General features: G+C 37.8%; 1 protein-coding gene and 1 non-coding gene across 3 annotated transcripts in view; both read right to left on the bottom strand.

Annotated features, from left to right (window-relative positions):
• The window catches only part of POLA1 (DNA polymerase alpha 1, catalytic subunit), a 308,750-nt gene that overhangs the window by 241,684 nt on the left and 47,614 nt on the right, over window positions 1–19,452 (bottom strand). For both annotated transcript variants that reach the window (XM_025373524.1, XM_025373525.1), the window contains exons 23-26: window positions 18,333–18,432; window positions 16,117–16,241; window positions 13,209–13,358; window positions 12,676–12,798 (exon numbers count right to left, since the gene is read on the bottom strand). In XM_025373524.1, coding sequence (XP_025229309.1) covers window positions 12,676–12,798; window positions 13,209–13,358; window positions 16,117–16,241; window positions 18,333–18,432 — 498 coding nt within the window. The remainder of the gene's footprint in view (window positions 1–12,675; window positions 12,799–13,208; window positions 13,359–16,116; window positions 16,242–18,332; window positions 18,433–19,452) is intronic.
• Window positions 17,086–17,215, bottom strand: LOC112616736. Its single transcript, XR_003117762.1, has one exon.

Here is a 19,452-nt window from a genome sequence, read left to right as displayed (position 1 = left end):
TAGAACACGCACCCTACCCTGTTGGTCAGGACTCAGAAATGTTACATGTGGCCTCAAGAACAATGTACATTATTAATAGCCCATGAGCTTATTCCTTTCTCCAAGCCACCAACCCTCAACCCTCCTCCTCCCTGCCTGCGGAAGGCACACCACCCTCCTGCACAGGGCTGAAAATGTAGTCTGTGGTTAAGTTAGCAGCGATGAAAAACACATGAAACAAATATAGCCAAGTGTCTGACACACCAAATCATAAAAGAAACCTTGTATCTTTGTTCCACTCCCATCCCTGCTCAACTCTTAGACCTAAGGCAAAATAAACAAATATATAAACAAATAAATCTCATCACTAGCCTCAAAACAGCAAATCTTTTGTCAAATGTAAAACAACAAAGCCAATAAAAACAGCTAATACAAAACCAAACCCAAGCCTATAAATAAGAATTAGTAATTAGAAGAATTCCAAAGATGACACAGAAATCATTTCTGGAAATCACTCATGCTTTGTTGCTCTTTTAAAAATGCAAGTAAAAATTCACTTTTCAGCTACATTCTATTTCATATTGCTTTTTAAAACTGAATTTTCAAAGAAATTTTTTAAATGTTGAGACTCATGCATTCAAGTTTAAAAGGGATACAAGCCAATTCAACCACAAAATAAATAATAAAAAGGAAACAAGGACAGCTGCACAATCTGACGCTGGTACTAAATTTCAAAGTAGGTATAAGATCTCTAAAACCATGACCACAGGGCTCAGGAATGCCTGGCTGAAAATCAAACGGCTTCTTCACACATACACACATACATAAAACTATTCTTCTCCCCGCCTTCCAAAACTCCCACAACTTACCAAACTCAGCTCACTGTAATTTAACACAGTATTTATGATCTGGCAAACTGACACAGGCTCATGCTGCCCACTGAAATGATGACACACAAACAGAAGGTACTAATTCTATTAGTCTTCCCTCAGTCGGTTGGTCCTGAGCCATAACAAGCCCAATGAACTTGTTTTGTTTTTTTAAATTTGACAGGGATGTGTCTTTAATGGGCCTGACCACACTGTTGTGACGGGTATGCTATTAAGCCACCATGCAGCCGAGGCTGCCAAAAATAGGTTTTTCCAATTAGCAATAAATAGACTCAGCATGGCTAACATAAGGAGACAGTGTGGTAACATCCTGTACACCATCAGATTCAAGCACTTGAGCATCTGATTCATTTGGGGGGTGGGAAATTTGCAATGTTGCTGAGTGCTGCCATGTCACCCATAAATCTATACCTGGGCAGATGAGGAAAGGGAAAGCCTATGAGGTCAATATTTTGGTTTTCTAGTGATCCTTTCTCTCCAATCCATCTATCTGCAATTTGTGAAAAGATGAAAAAAAAAATTATATGGGAGAAAAAAGTGAAGTTATATGATTATTCTTCCCTTTCCTTAAGAAAAGCACTATCCAGGAAATTGCCTACGCAGACCAACTGTAGAACCAGACAATTAAACCTTATACCAATTTCTATGCCACTGGTGAATAGTGGTTAATAACTTCACACTTTTCTTTTTATCGCTTAACAAGGAGGGAATGGCACTTTCTAAATCATTACTGCTCTGTCATCTTGGTTCATTGCCAAAGCAAGGAGCTTTAGAACACCTGTCAAATAACACGCGGCTTGTGAAAAAGAAATAGATACCAAAATAGGTTTATTTAAAATTTTCACATACGTAGAAAAGTGGAATGAATTTGGGTTAACAAAGTCACTCATTCTGGTGAGGTGTGGGGAAGAAAAAGATTTTCAGGACTCAATTTATGTGATTCTAGTCAAAGTAATGAAACTTAATTTATCTCAGCAGAGATCAGTGGTGCTGACACAAGGTCAGTCTTAACAGCATTTATCTTCTCATCCTCAGCCACATTCCCAGTGGTTTCAGTAATTAAAAAGGCAAAATTACAAGGCAAAAATACTCTGTCCCTGTCTTTTCAGATAAAAGTCCCCAGGTTCCTACTACAAATGTAGGAATTATCCTTTTTCTTGTTTGAGTATCCTGGCCATTCTTATAAATTCAAAATAGGCTTAAATATCAAGACCTTCTCTAAAAAAAAAAAAAAAAAAAAAATTCAACCAAAAAAAAAAATATATATATATATATATACCACTTCCCTATCTACCCATCTATAACTACAGAAACTACTAAGTGAGTGTGATCCCAGGGGTAAGGCAAATAAACATCCACTGTGTACAGCACAGGGCTTAGGGCTAGGTAGAACAAAAAAACATCCGAAATGTACTCCCTGACAAACTGAAGTAGAGGTTGGAGAATAAATAATTTGAGGCTGCAGACTTTTGCTTTGTGTTAATACAAAATTTTTAAGTATTGATACTAGTTTATGTGGACCCATTTGAAAAATCTAGTAATAAGAAATCCAACATATGGGTGGAAAAAAGCACAAATTTGGATTAAGAATAAGGAAATTCTGTCTTCCTTGATGAAAGAAGCCCTGGAATTTCAAAGATTAGTATTGACTGAAGATTCAGCAAGACTGGAGAGGCCAACTCACAACCCCAGGACCGTATCTTATATCTTTGATACTTAGTAATATAATGTTTGTGTAGGAGAGGGGTGCGGGTGCCCATGCCTGGATTCCTTAAAGCGCAGGTAAAACTAAGATGTGGCAACCACTCAAAAACTTCAGCAAATGCAGAACAGGTGCAGTGGCTCACACCTGTAATCCCAGCACTTTGGGAGGCCGAGGAGATTGAGATCATTCTGGCTAACACGGTGAAACTCCGCCTCTACTAAAAACACAAAAAAATTAGCCGGGCATGGTGGCAGGAGCCTGTAGTCCCAGCTACTCGGGAGGCTGAGGCAGGAGAATAGCGTGAACCCGGGAGGCGGAGCTTGCAGTGAGCCGAGATGGTGCCACTGCACTCCAGTGCGACAGAGCGAGACTCCGTCTCAAAAAAAAAAAGGGAGGGGGGGATAAACAAGAAGATACCTAAATGGTCTCCTTGATGGAGCCTTCTTCTTACACTCACAGACCCCAGGCAAGATTTGACCTAGTCTTTCTCTTCCCAGTTGTCTCTTACATCAACTGGCTTGTGTCCTCCTAAACCTGTACCTTTCAATGTCCAAAAACCCAAAAGGCACACAGAGGCCAATGTCCATGCAACTTGGAGATGCTAGTTTCCAACTATTAAGAAAGAAGAATAAGGTTATTCTGAATTCGTCTCAAGTCTAACATCTTAGCCATTTTGAAAGAAATACTCAGTATTTTCAAGCATATAGAGTAATCAAAATCAAGCCTAAGTGTAACCCACTTAGTCTCTATAAATGCAACACTGTTATAATAGATTACATAATATATATATTACATGCTTACCATATATTTTTCATATAAGTATATATTGTTTATTATAATGCAAGCATATATAAGCATGAATTATCCCATATTCTTGAACTTTTATCGTTGAATTTCTCTCAAATTATTGAAAGTCTAACAGCTTCCTTTTTTCAACTTTATTTGCAAGTATCAACATTACTTTAATCGATTTTTGAAAAAATGCAGACAAATGGACAAGTAAACAAATTGTTCCTTAGTACATCAATATAAAAGATCTGCAGATAAAATGCCACTTACTTAACTGTAGACAGTTGTTTCTATAGTACAGGCTGAGTATCCGAAACGCTTGGAACCACAGTGTTTGAAATTGGAATTTTGGAATATTTACACTATACTGGTCGAGCATCCCTAACTCAAAAATCTGAAATACAAAATGCTCCAATGAGCATTTCCTTTGTGTATCATGGCGGCACTTTAAAAGTTTCAGATTTTGGGCCGGGCGCGGTGGCTCAAGCCTGTAATCCCAGCACTTTGGGAGGCCGAGACGGGCGGATCACGAGGTCAGGAGATCGAGACCATCCTGGTTAATATGGTGAAACCCCGTCTCTACTAAAAAGTACAAAAAAAAAACTAGCCGGGCAAGGTGGCGGGCGCCTGTAGTCCCAGCTACTTGGGAGGCTGAGGCAGGAGAATGGCGTGAACCCGGGAGGCAGAGCTTGTAGTGAGCTGAGATCTGGCCACTGCACTCCAGCCTGGGCGATAGAGCGAAACTCCGTCTCAAAAAAAAAAAAAAAAGTTTCAGATTTTGGAGCATTTCAGATTTTTAGATTAGGGACACTCAACCTGTATTTAATGGTATATGAAAAGAACCTAGGCTCTGAAATAACTATTAATTTATACAAAGAAGAATTTCAACTCATTCCATCTGAATTACCACAAATTCTAAATGAGTAGAATGTGAATTAATAAAGCTGAATAGTATGTGTTATCAGTTCTGAAGAACTGCAAGGAATTTAGAATCCAAACATCCCTGAAATATGACAATAGAAACGAAATAAAAAAATTATCTGGCTTCAAATTTTATAAAGTAAGCAACTTTGAAAGTGATAGGTAATTCATGATCACTAACAAAGGATATTTCTTTTTTTAACAAAATATATCTACCAAAATATATTAAACCTTCATATTAGCCTTCAAAGAAATTCTCATATTTAAAAAAATCAAAATGTTGGTAGGTCAGCTGAAGTTAAAAGTAGTCTTAATGGTGGCTATAAAAATTCTGGAGACAGAACTCTTCCCTCCTACCACCCACACAGTTTAAATGGGTCTGGTTTGGCAAGAAAATTATTCGCACTGCCATGTTTTAGGTGACAAAAGCATATATTTTTAAGGCTAAAGTTTCCCCTCTAGCTACGTAAGAGGCCAGAAATGAAATATAAGAACCAGCGTCCTTTATCATTTTTCACATCATGGTCCCCTTTGAGTCTCTTAAATGCTATGTATCCTCTCCTCCAAAAAAGTACACATATGCACAGACACACAAAATATTACATACAACTTCAGAGGATTCACAGACCTCCCCTTTACTCTACTTGGGTTGAGGGAAGTTCTCATATGACAATCTAAGAATCAGTAAAACTTCAAATGTTGCTTTTTGTTTGTTTGCTTGTTTTGTTTTTTTGAGATGGTGTCTCGCTCTGTTGCCCAGGCTGGTGTGCAGTGGCGCAGTCTCAGCTCAGTGCAATCTCCACCTCCCAGGTTCAAGCGGTTCTCCTGCCTCAGCCTCCTGAGTAGCTGGGACTACAGGCACCTGCCACTAGGCCCGGGTAATTTTTTGTATTTTTAGTAGAGACGGGGTTTCACCATGTTGGCCAGGCTGATCTTGAACTCCTGTCCTCAGGTGATCCGCCCGCCTCAGCCTCCCAAAACACTGGGATTACAGGCGTGAGCCACCACGCCTGGCCCAAACTTTGTATTTTTTATATGTCCAAAAGATTGTTTTCCTTCCTTACCACCTTTAGCGTAATTTCTCTATTTTCACTGACTATGTCTGCTACTGTTGGAAATATGAGTTACTCTTCTACTACTCATGACTATCTTTTAGACCATGGGTTGGCAAGTTTTTTCTGTAAAGGGCCAGATAGGACATATTTTAGACTTTGGAGTTCACTCAGTATCTGTGGCAACTACTCAACTCTACTGTTGTAGCACAAATGAGCCATAAACAAATGCATAGAGCTGTGTCCCAATCAAACTTAATTTATAAAAACAGGCAGTTTTGAATTGAGTTAGTCCATGGGTCAAAGTCTGCCAACCCCTGGAATAGAGGAACAAATTCAATAACTCTACAAGGAAGCAAACAAGTACAATTAGATTGCTAACTTGTATCATTCCTAAAAATAATTTCTAGAAGGATTAAAGACCTAAATAAGAAAGCCAAACTCTGCAACTTTTAGAAGAAAACAAAGGAGAATGTCTATGTCACTAGAGGAGGTAAAGATTTCTTGTGGGGAAAAAACCCACATAGTGTAAAGAGGAAAAAATTAAATATCTGGCATTAAAATTAGAAACTTCTGCATAATGAAAGACTACAAATAAAGGACAAGCCACAGACTGAAAGCGGTATCTGCAGCACAAATGACAAAACGAGGAGTAGCTTTTATAATACCTAAGAACACTAAAAGACATACAATCCAACAAAACAGAACATCTATATCCTATTCAGACAAGAAAACAGAAGAGTTAATAAACACATGAAAAGCTGCCCAACTTTAAAATGTAAATTAAAATCACAATGACATACCCTTTAATACTCATAAGACTAGCCAAAAAATAAAAACTCAGATAACAAGTGCTGCAAGGATGTGAAATATCAAGGATTATGCAACAACTCTAAGTATATATTAAGTTTAGAATGTCTCAACAGAGAACTAAACAAAAATTCAAAGAAGCAAAATTGTATATCAAAATCATTTCCAATTCTCTTAAGATTAGCCTCTGATACTGTGACTGAAGGAGTTATGTATTGTGGCTCCAGCCAGACATACGAATTTAGCTACTTGATTTTTAAAAATGAGCTTGCTGTCATAAATTAAATGGTTGCTCTTATCAATAAAACCTCATATACTGCTGTGGATGTTGTACAAATTCCACTCCTAGAAATATACCAGAGAAACTCTCACAAACGTGGCGTTGTCTACTGTAGCACTGTTTATAACAGCAAATAATTAAGAAAAATGAAAACCTGGAAACCTAAAGATATGGATGATAAGAGAATTAAAAAATGCACTGTGCTATATTTATTCATCGAAATATTATACAATAGTTAACATGAATGAATCAAATCTAAAAACGTATCAAGATGAATATACTTAAAATGTGGCATACAGAGCAGAGTGTTTCTCCTACTTTTTTAAACTGCAAAAGAACATGTATAGCATGACACATACATGGTAAAAACTTCTAACGCACCACATGTATATACACATGTTGTAGAAGCAAAAAAGAACAACTCATGGGCAAGAATGACAAAACCAACTCTGGGCAAGTTACCTCCGAAAAAGAAAAAGAAATGAGAGAGGATGGGGAGGAAACGATCTTTAGTTGTCTCTATAATATTTTATTGCTTTTAATTTTTTAAAGAAAAACTAGGCTATTAAGAAAAGAGATCACGGCAGGGTGCGGTGGCTCATGCCTGTAATCCCAGCACTTTGGGAGGCCGAGGCAGGCAGATCACCTGAGGTCAGGAGTTCAAGACCAGCCTGACCAACACGGAGAAACCCCGTCTCTACCAAAAATGCAAAATTAGCCAAGCGTGGTGGCACATGCCTGTAATCCCAGCTACTTGGGAGGCCGATGCAGGAGAAATGCTTGAACCTGGGAGATGGAGGCTGTGGTGAGCTGAGATCGTACCATTACACTCCAGCCTAGGCAACAAGAGCAAAACTCAGCCCGCCCCCCTGAAAGAAAGAAAGAAAGAGAGAGAGAGAATGAAGGGAGGGAGGGAGGGAGGGAGGGAGGGAGGGAAGGAAGGAAGGAAGGAAGGAAGGAAGGAAGGAAGGAAGGAAGGAAGGAAGGAAGGAAGGAAGGAAGGAAGGAAAAAAGATTGCAAAAGTGAAATTTTTGCTTATTTACAGGTAAAGATGAAAGGCTTCCTTAATATTTAATTGTAAAATTCTTCATAGTCACTCATTCTCCTTCATCATCAACACCAACAAAGGCTAGAGCCCTCTGTCCTAGTGCCATTCCCAAGCGATCCTGATAGGTGCTACCACATCACCAAGAAAATCCCAGAAAGGCTTGCCAAGATTGTAATGTTTGCATTAATGATTTGGATACACTTTTAAAATGCACAAATTCCAGCTCCAAACATAACTAAAAACCAGGCAGTCTACGACCAACTGGCAAGCAGGCTGGCAAAGACTCATTTCAGCCTATCAGGTAGGAAAAAGAAAATGCATGGACTCTATACCTAAACATCAGAGCATACATTTTAAAATGCAATAAAAAATCCAGACCAAAAATGGTTTTCTCAAGGACACAGAAACAAGAGAATAGAGAAATAAAACAATACTAACGTCAATAAGTAATAATTATTCCATCAAGACAAATGTTCCCGTTAAACTAAAGTTATGCAATGAGTATACTTATAAGTACACAGTCAGCTTTAAATTCCCCCAATAAAGCCAGGCACAGTGGCTCACACCTATAATCCTACAGCTTTGGGAGCTAAGGTGAGAGGATCCCTTGAGGCCAGGAGTTGGAGACCAGCCTGGGCAATACAGCAAGACTCCATCTCTACAAAAAATAAAAATAAATTTGCCAAGGATGGTGGCATATGCCTGTAGTCGTAGCTACTAGGGAGGCTGAGGTGAGAAGATTGTCTGAGTCCAGGAATTCAATGCTGCAGTGAACTATGATCACACCACTGCTCTCCAGCCTGGGCAACAAAGTGAGACCCTGTTTCTTAAAATAAAATAAAATAAAATAGGCCGGGTGCGGTGGCTCATGCCTGTAATCCCAGCACTTTGGGAGGCTGAGGTGGGTGGATCACGAGGTCAGGAGATCGAGACCATCCTGGCTAACACGGTGATATCTCATCTCTACTAAAAATACAAAAAATTAGCTGGGCATGGTGGCAGGCGCCTGTAGTCTCAGCTACTCGGGAGGCTAAAGCAGGAGAATGGCGTGAACCTGGGAGGCGGAGCTTGCAGTGAGCCGAGATTGCGCCACTGAACTCCAGCCTGGGCAACAGAGGGAGACTCCGTCTCAAAAAAACATAATAAATAAATAAAATAAAATAAATCGCAATAAAAAAACCAATTCAAAAAGGCAAAATTATATATCAAAATCCTTTCCAATTCCCTTTAGATTAGCTTCTGATACTGTGACTGAGGGAGTCATACATCACATCTCCATGGCCAGAAATCAGAATTTAGTTACTTGATAAAAGAATTAACTTGCTATAAATTACTGTTCCTATCAATATAACTAACGATTAAAAAATCATCATTAAACACTAGAGTATTACAATCCTTTGGGCCAGTTTTAGATTTTCTTTAATAGTTCCAAAATGAATAAAAGTCTAAAATGTGGACAGATTTAACTCATTAAATTGCCTTCACTATTATTCACAGAATAAAATCCTTAATTGATTAATGATCTCAGGGTGTCTATCGCCATCTAGTGAACAATCACTTCAATTACCACGTCAGACATTTGACAACTGATACCTTTTCTTCATGGTTTAAAAATATATGTCCACTCAGTGCTGTAGGCTTGCCCAATTTCTTTTTTATGCCTCTCTACACACGCACTGAGAACACACACAAATACAGATGGTATTTCTATAGATTCACAGAGTACTTCTCTGAAACAGTGACTTCATTACTTTTAAATAACGTACACACTGTGAGATCCCTCATACAATTCCTTACCCATTAGCTCATTCCTCTACCACCGAGCAATTCAAAATCATGGAAGAGTTTAAGTGTGAAAGATCACACCTGTGAAAACACAATATTGATGCCCATTTGACACAACTACTAGCACTTTTATTATGCACCTGTTTTAAAAAGTACAATTAGTAATTACTCTGAGTATTCTAGCAGCCATAATACATTTGATTACAGAAATTATTAGGTCGCTAGAGCCAAACCTGCACGATTCCAACAAAACTGAGCAAACACAAAATAGACTTAAAAATAAAAAGGAAAGGGGGGCTTCAAGGCCTCCCAAGGCTGTGTATTTAATCCACATCCAAATGCAAAATTTTATAATCTTTTGCAACGGCAGGCTACCAGGTTTCCTTCTCATTAATTTCCACTTGAACCTTAATCTAATTTATCCCACAAGGACTTTAAAAGCAATGAACTTTTAAGATCTGCAGCTTACTGTATTATTCTGCCCACTCTATCCTGTCACAAAAAATACTAGTTTAATAAGTTACAAAGGTATTCCAAAATCTCAGCACACTGGCTCTCATTTTCACCTCACTCCTGCTACCTCTTTAACAATTAAAAGAAATCAAAGAAAGATGATCACATAGACTACTTTCATCCACCAGTGCTAATAATTATCTCCAATACTTTAACAATCATTTTTATGTTAGGAAATAATATTTGTAAGTGACTTTGGATCTTCTTCTAGAATAAGATTTCCTGGGAGAAACTGCGTAATTATTATTTCTCAGTAGCTTCATATTACTTTAAAGGCCTACTTTCCAGAGCTTTATTTATCCTTATTTGAGGGAAAAAGCAAAGGGTAAAGAGAAAAGAGGAAAGCAGAAACCAAGAATTTAAATCACATACAACTAGTTCTAGATTTGTCTGAAATTCTTTGTTTTTTTAGTGTAGAGAACAGGGTTTTTTTATAGTTCATTTATTAAAGATTTGTTATTATTATATTTTATTTAACAGAAAAATAAAAATTGTGTTTAAACTCCCTATTAAAAATCCAGCTAAAGAAAACCATTGCCCTCAAAATACAATGGATTAGGAGAGTGGGGGAGATCATTGGACAAATTTGGGGCTTATCATTATCTACAGTGCCCTTTCAAGCTTGTGGATTTCTGAGCCAATGCAGAAAATGTAACAACAGGGATTTCCCAACAGCAAGAGGCACTCTCCAAGGGAGTAAATTGTCAACTATTGCCTCTCGTGAGAAACTTAAGAGTAACCTTGATCCAATCTCAATAGTCAACCCATGTATTATCACCCAGTTGGGGCATAGTGAGTGCATTTCCTAATACAAAAATAAGATGGTATTCCATCAGAAGCCACTGGATACATGTAAAGAAACAAAATTTAAATAATTTTAAAGTAAACTTAGCTTAAGAAACTGAAAACATCCTTCCCTTCCCTCATTTCAGCTAGCCCCTAAAACATCTATATCTTTCTCACATAAAAAAGGCCTGTGTCTTGAGATGGGTACCAAAAATAATGATCTTCCTGTAATAAGAGGTAGAATATAAAGCGGAACCACAGTCATAAAAGACATCTTGAGATGGAAGAGACAACCCTACTGTACTAAAAGGATTTACATTCAAAATAGCCACTTGTTATACTTTATCTCTTTGAGTTTTAATTTCCTCATCTAAAAAATGAGAACATTATTATCTATTTCAAAGGATTATTGTGTAATTTCAGTGAAATAATGCATAAGAAAGCTTCTATCACATCACTGGTGTTCAATACATGTTTTGCTCTTCCTCACTGTGCCCTGAGCCAAATCTTTGAGATAGGGTTGCCAACAGAAGAGTGATTCTGAACATCCTGACGTTTATTTCACATACCAGTTAGATCTGCACTGTCCAACACAGTAGCCACTAGCTACATTTGTCTATTTAAGTTTAAATTCATTTTAATTATAATTAAAGCAATCTAAAAATCCAGTTCCTCAGCCAGTTGGCACTAGCCAGATACCAAGTGCTCACTGGCCACTTGTGGCTAGAGACTACAGCACCGGATTGTGCAGATGGAGAACATTTTCATCATCATAAAGTTCTACTGGACAGAGCTGGTCTAAACTCTAAAGCAGGGGTCAGCAAACTTTTTTTCTAAAAAAGGCCAGAGAGTAAATATATCAGGCTTTGCGGGCCATATGAGCCTCCATCTTTTCTACTCGGCTCTGCTCTCATAACACAAAAGCAGCCACAGATGATACATAAATAAATGAGCTTAGCTCTGTTCCAATAGAATATTATTTACAAAAATAGATGGCAGACTGCATCTGGCCCAATGGCCATCATTTGCCGACCCCTGCTCTAGAGCATTCAGAGTCCAGACGCCCCATTATAAGCATTTTTCCCATGACCACTACCTACCTCCTTTAAGACTAAATAGTCTTAAACCCATAGACAGGTAGTTAAATGGAATTTAATATTCAGCATAACTATTCTTTTACAAATTAAGAAAAACCCACGCACATAAGGCTAAAACAGTTGAAGCTTACAGTGTTCATAAAGTGACGGTACCTAAATTCTATTTGGTATCTGGACCATCTTATTAAAGCCAGTAACTCTCAATCCATAAATCCTGTCTTGACATATTCCTGGAATTCTGGATTTATACATCCAATGGCCTCCTTATTATGCCTGGAGATCTACTACTCATGCCAAAGGCAACACATCCACGACAGAACTCTTAATCCTTCTTTCCCAGTTTCTTCCATCTTAGTAAAAGGCTCTACTAGCTATCTTCCTGATTTCTACCTTTCACTCACACTCCAAGCTAATCCATCAGCAAAAAAAAAAAAAAAAAAAAAGCTTTCTTACGTCATTTAGGTCTCATTCATGTCACCTCCTCAAAAAAGCCTTCCCTGACCAATCTAAACTAGCCATCTAAACATTCTCTAGCCCACCACCCTGTTTTATCCACAGAGCATTTACTTCTATCATATTTTCTCAGTTATTTCTTATACATGTTTATTTACTTATTTACAGTCTGTTTTCCCAAACCACCCTCTCTCCACCCCACATTCCCAACCCATGTCGTCCCCACCCCCAAACCCCTCCCATTCTGGGTAGAAGGTAAGCCTCATTACAGGGATCTTTTATGTCTTGCTTGACGTTCTATCCTGAGAACCTAGAACAATGCCTGGCATGTAGTAGATGTTCAATAATACACACACACACACACACACACACACACACACACACACACACACGAATTAATGAATCCTTATTTAAACGCCTATTTGTCTCAAACCTGTCATCCAAAGACAGGGGTACTGTATTTGATGCTGTATAACTAGGTAATAAACTTGACTCTCCCACACTATAACATGTATAGTTAAAAATACTCTCATATCTAGAGATGTGAATATTATTATGCCATTTACCTCCCTTCCTTTGTATGTCACCAAGGCAGCCAGTGGTTTGGCGTAAAATCTGCTATAGGAAAATCCCAGGCAACCATACATACTGTTCGCTGTGAGCTTCAAAGCCTTCTGTCGAATGTCATACTGCAGGCCACACAGAACAAAAGACAAAACAACAACATTTACAGATGCTTAAGCATTACATTAGATGTCTTTCTAGATCTCCAATAAAAAGGGAAACCCTCAATATCCCTGAATAAAAAAGAATTAACATACTCAACCCATTCTCCTGGATCCATGATTCCCTAACCTCCTAGAAGCAGCAAGTAAACACAGACTCCAAAGCTCCCAGGAGCTAGAGGTATCTTGCTCAGATACAACCTTTGTAAACAAAGGTGGCTTCCATTCTGAGGCACTCTAGTATTTTTAAATGGTCACCTACCCACAAACTTAAAATAAGTACCTGCATTTGCACAGCATCCTGTTTACTCATAAATAATCAAACTGTAAAAGCTGAGACTGTCACTCAAATGTTTCTTAGTGAAAAGATATACCTGAAGAATAAGGTCTGGATTTAAGTCTTGCTGTTTCATTAGCTGTTTGACTTGTTTTCTCCGTTCGACCAGTTTCCGGATCTCTCTGGGCAAAATGCCCATTTCTAAGCTTGGATCTGGCAATTCAGGGATTTGTTCTTGTTCTCCATCCTGATAAACACAACAAATTTCACACAAATCAAACTTTTGTGAAATAAATTTCTACAGTAATATTTTATAGGAGCTTTCCCCCATGATCACATCTTGAAAAGTTATTATCTTATATAAGGTCAACAATGCATGAGTAGTATAAGAAAGAGCTGAGAGAGTTGTAGAACAGGTCACCATTGCCCTCTTCTTTCCCAATTATATTAGGCTGCCATTCCCACTATCTCCCACCCCTGTAGTTAGACACAAATTTAGATTTCATTTAAAGGGATACATTTTTACACATGCTATCTCTCTTCCACAAGACTGGAGAACAATATGTTTGGTGAAATTGTTTTTAAAATACAAACACTAACACCTCCAGGATTAAAAAAACAAACAACCAGCAACTAAACTACTATTTTAAATCATTTTTACTACCAAACAAAATGCTACAGAATTTGAAAACTATGGAGAATCATAGCAATTATTGTAAACGCTCTAGACTAAAAATAAAAAGCTAATAAATCAGCAAATTTAAGAGTTCGGAGCAGCCAGGAGCAGTGGCTGACATCTATAATCTCAGCACTTTGGGAGGCCGAGGCGGGTGGATCACCTGAGGTTGGGAGTTCAAGACCAGCCTGACCAACATGGAGAAACCCCATCTCTACTAAAAATACAAAATTAGTTAGGCGTGGTGGCGTATGCCTGTAATCCCAGCTACTCGGGAGGCTGAGGCAAGAGAATTGCTTGAACCTGGGAGGCGGAGGTTGCAGTGAGCCAAAATCACAACATTGCACTCCAGCCTGGGCAACAAGAGTGAAACTCCGTCTCAAAAAAAAAAAAAAAAAAAAGTTTGGAGCACATTTAAATAGGCCATGACATTTCTAAAAACTAATACATATATATCCCTTAACATTTATGTAGTACCTTTTACCTACAAATTGCTATGCAATCGACAGAAGAATAGCAACATTTCAGAAAAGCAACCAGCAGTCTTCTTATATTAAAATTTACAGGAGGAAAAAGCAGGGGAAGCATTAGACCATTTTTCTCAAGCCTCCATTAATTCTATTAACAGCTACAAAGAAAAAAGCCAGGCACATTTGCCCTTTCAAAGGTTCAGAAATAAAAATAAACCTCTTGGTTTAAAGTACATCAAGTCAATGCCATTTGATAACCTAGCCTTTACAAAGCATCTGATTTTATAGAGATCAATATCTTCAAGTGAACACTCTTACAATAGTAATAGGGACCTATTGTTTTCCAATATAAGATGATGATAGTAAATCTATTAAAGAGATCCTGGTACACATTCCAATTTATTTACAGTTTCTATGAAAGTCAGATAAAAAGTAAACTGAAAGGATGTAGAGTCAGGAAATTTACAATCTACTCCTAGCTCTACAACTACTACCTGTGTGACCCTAACTGTCCTGAGGTACCATGCATGAAAATGATTCAGATCTATAAATTGCTACATGTATAGTATTTCTTAGATGACCTCTGAGGTCCCTTCCAACTCCAAAATGATTCTATTTTTTTTTTTTTTTTTTGAGACGGAGTCTCGCTCTGTTGCCCACGCTGGAGTGCAGTGGCGCGATCTGGGCTCACTGCAAGCTCCGCTTCCTGGGCTCATGCCATTCTCCTGCCTCAGCCTCCTGAGTAGCTGGGACTACAGGCGCCCACCACCACGCCCGGCTAATTTTTTGTATTTTTAGTAGAGACAGGGTTTCACTGTGTTAGCCAGGATGGTCTCGATCTCCTGACCTCGTGATCCACCCGCCTCGGCCTCCCACAGTGCTGGGATTACAGGCGTGAGCCACCACGCCCGGCCTCAAAATGATTCTATTATATATCCAGAATCCAAGCTGGAAAGCTCCAATAAGCAAAATGGTGGTGGGCAGAGGCTAAATAATATTAATTATCACCATGCTGGCACAGTAGCAGAGCAGAGCTCAAATATTAATTGAATGCAGTCATACCTTTTGGGGATGTCTACCCAGTATCTTTTCTGTAAAAGTATCCACTAGTCCCATTGAAAGGCCCACCCTTAGCAGCCAGATTTGTACCCTGTGAACCTACTCTTGTGGTCACAGGTAACGGGGACCTGGGGCGCTCACCAACCTAGGCAAACCTATCGGATTCTCTCTTCTGGGAATATGAAATTGAGATTGAAAAACAGGTCCTAAGCTTGTGGTGAGAACTAAAGGACATATAAATTCAGGAGCTAGAGGGCAACCAGATATCTTCTGCCATGTATTTAAAAAAATTACAGAAAAGAACAAAATGTTGTATATGTATATACACCTACACATACACCACACATGCATATAAAATGGAATATTATTCAGCAACACAAACGAATAAAGTACTAGTACATTCTACAAAATGGATGAACCTTGAAAACATTATAAGTGAAACAAGCCAGATACCGAAAGGCCATATATTGTATGATTCTATTTATGAGATGTCCAGAATACACAAATCTATACAAGCAAAAAGATTAGTAGTTGCCTAGAGATGGAAGGGACAGGGGATTGAGGGAGGTGACAGCTAAAAGGTTTATTTGGGGAATAATGAAAATATCCTAAAACTGGTTGTGATGATGGCTGCAAACTCTGGGAATACACTAAAAGCCACTGAACTACACACTTTTAACAGGTGAATTATCTGGTATATGAATAATACCACAATAAAACTATTTTAAAAAGACACAGATCTTTCTTCTTTAAGCAATTCTTTTAAACTCGATTTCAAGAGTTCCAGGTTAAATACAAACCTCTGTAACTTTCTGTGCCTCTGAAGCAACTCTTTGTACTGTTGTAAAACAAATGTTAAATTCCTGAATGATGGAAGGATATAGACTGTTGAAGTCCAGAAGCAAAATGAACTTATCATAAAAACCTGAAATTAAAAAGCCACGTCATAAAAAGTCTAAAGAAAAGCAGAATTGTCAAAACATCATTATTAAAAGCACTATAAGTATATTAGAAACTACATACTATCCACATACACTATCCAGAGCTGTGGGACAGACAAAAAGGGAAAAAAAGAATCAACTATTGTTCTATAAAATAATGCAGATTAGTGAAAAGCCAGAACACAAAAGAGGGAGAAAAAGATCCTGTCTCTCTTTAGAACCAGCTACAACGAGTCCTTCCCCAGCTGCCCCCAAAGCACACCATTATCATGAGCAAATACCTTCCCAATCAGGTATCTGAGAGGTGTCACATCCATTTAAAAAAAAAAAAGTTCAACTCTCCTTCAAAGCAAGAATTCTTTGAAGAATTCCCCTACCTACTCTCCCACTCTCACCCCAAATAAAACCAAGTGAGTGGTTTGTTTGTTTATTTATTTATCTATTTATTTGAGACGGAGTCTCACTCTGTCTCCAGGATGGAGTGCCGTGGCGCAATCTCGGCTCACTGCAACCTCCGCCTCCCGGGTTCAAGCGATTCCCCTGTCTCAGCCTCCCGAATAGCTGGGACTACAGGCGTGCACTACCATGCCCGGCTAATTTTTTGTATTTTAGTAGACATGGGGTTTCACCATGTTGGCCAGGATGGTCTCGATCTCCTGACCTCGTGATCTGCCTGACTCAGCCTCCCAAAGTGCTGGGATTACAGGTGTGAGCCACCATGCCTGGCCGAGTAATTTATTCTTTTACAACAGCTTCAAAATATAAAATGGACAGCACACTTACCTGTACAAAAACTGAGCTAAAATCAAACAAGAGACACATATATATAAATGTCAGTAGTGGAACGACCCACCCTTTTTACTTGCAAAGGATGAACAGAAAGCTACTATATTTCTGTAGGACATTTACAAAGAGTTATCTTCACCTTGAGAAGAAACTGAATAAAAATAAATGTCCACTATTAAGACAGTAATAATTGCAAACACATAAGATAGTTTATTCTGTGTCCAGTATCATACTAATTTATCCTTAAATCCCTGTGTGGTAGATATTACTCTTATCTCTATTTTACAGAAGAAACTGAAGCTTACAGAGGTTAAACAGGCAGTCCAAGATCACACTGAATTCAAACCCAGACCTACATAACACCAAGTACTAGTGCTCCATTTCATTACAACTAATAATAAAATCACTTTTGTCAAAAATGTCTCCTATTCAGAATTAACTTACTGGATAAAATTCACATTAATTCCTTCACAACAATGTGAATATTCTTAACACTACTACTGAACTGTACACTTGGGAATGGTTGAAATGGTTTTTTTTTAATACAAAAAATTAGCTGGGTATGGTGGCACACACCTGTAGTCCCAGCGACTTAGGACGCTGAGGCAGGAGGATCACTTGAACCCAAGAGGTGAAGGCTGAAGTGAGTAGAGATCACACCACTGCACTCCAGCCTCGGCAACAGAGTAAAACTCTGTCTCCAAAAAAAAAAAAAAAAGTTTTTTATTTTTATTTTTTTAAAGATTATTTCTAGCTCTGTGTACCACAAAACATCTTTGCCATTCATGACAATAGGGAAAAGGTATTCCGTTAAAGTTAAATTTGGTGGTTATTGTCTGTATTCTTTAACTTTGCTGTCAACTGAACTGGTCAGGACAAACAGCTATCTATGTACTGGACAGCTACCTATCTATTGGACAAACTACGCTTACAGACCAAATCCAACCTACTGCTTATTTTTGTACCATCCATGAGCTTAAGTATGGTTTTTACATTTTTAAATGGCTGGAAAAAAATCAAAAACAATATTTCATGACCTATGAAAACTATATGAAATTTAAATCTCAATGTCTATAAATATTTCATTGGAACACAGCATAACAAAATTCACATTAAGTCTATGTCAGGTGACTGGCAACCAAGATTTTCACATGAATGAAAGATAAAAGTCATGAGACCTATTTGCTGACCTGTAAGATACAATTCAGGTCTTCTAGTTTCTCAAGCCTAGATCCACATTAAGAAACTCCTTAATATTGGGAGAAAACCAATTCACTGCCCAGCCTTACCAACTTTGGGGTCCAAAACCAAGCCTCCAGCATAAGCTGCTTTCTTACGTCCTTTCTTATATTTATTGGTATCTCCATCAATTTCTTCATCTTCATCTCCCTAATATCAAATGGAAAGATAGCTTCACCACTAATCAACTAATTTAAAATTTTGATGATTCTCTCTTTTCCAATTGCAGGACTTAGTTCTAACAAACATTTCAGTTACTGGTCCTAACTGTTGGGAAAGACAGTTATTGTAATATGTTCATGAATCCAAATGAATTCCAAGCATAGTAATTTCTTAAACAAATACTACATCCTGAGTTAACAAATACAAAAATTTTATCTTTATGTTTCTGAATTTACAGAATTTCATATTTTTAAATCAATGAATATCGAAAAATACTTTTCATATTATACAAAATTTGAGATTATAAAACAGCCCTCTTAAAATCACTACTCTAATATTCATGATGTAAAAACATAAAATGCTTCATGTAGACATTATCATTATCCCTATTATTAATATGGACACCATAAAATAAGTACATCCATATACTGAAAATCCATTCCTAAGTAGTTTATTACTGGCCAACATTCAATAACTCAGCAGAAGTTAAAGTCCTCTAAATGAATATTCCCTATACCAATTTTGATAATGTACACTAAAAAACAAGCAAATATGAGAACCTGAATCAAATTTTAACATTCAATTCCCATTTCTGAATTAATTAATATCAGTGCTAATAAAACAGTAGCTAAACTAAGTTTTAGTTCCAAAGTGAAGGAGGCTACTTCAGAAACCTGACTGTGGGTGACCTTGGTCATACTAGTACAGAAAAATGCAACACAAAAATAAAGGCTCATAGGGTTTAAGAAAATAAAAAGTTTAACTGGCATTTATCTTTGGATAGGGCTAAGGTGCCAGAACACATTCCGTGTATGGTCACCCATCAGAGAGGTCTAATGCTTCCCTCAAAGAATTTCATATTTCACAAATAATTCTGCCTGCACAAAGTGCATTTTCCTTTTACAAAGTGGAAAAGGAAATGACCACACAAAAACAAGGGAATAAACTTGACACGGTTTCTACAGTACACAAGGGATTAGCTATTTTGAAAGCAGATGTTATCACAGA

The sequence above is a fragment of the Theropithecus gelada genome, chromosome X, assembly GCF_003255815.1.
Source record: "Theropithecus gelada isolate Dixy chromosome X, Tgel_1.0, whole genome shotgun sequence".
NCBI classification, from domain to species: Eukaryota; Metazoa; Chordata; class Mammalia; order Primates; family Cercopithecidae; genus Theropithecus; species Theropithecus gelada.
The sequence above is the reverse complement of the archived record's forward strand: the minus strand, read 5'-3'. Positions and strand labels throughout refer to the sequence as shown.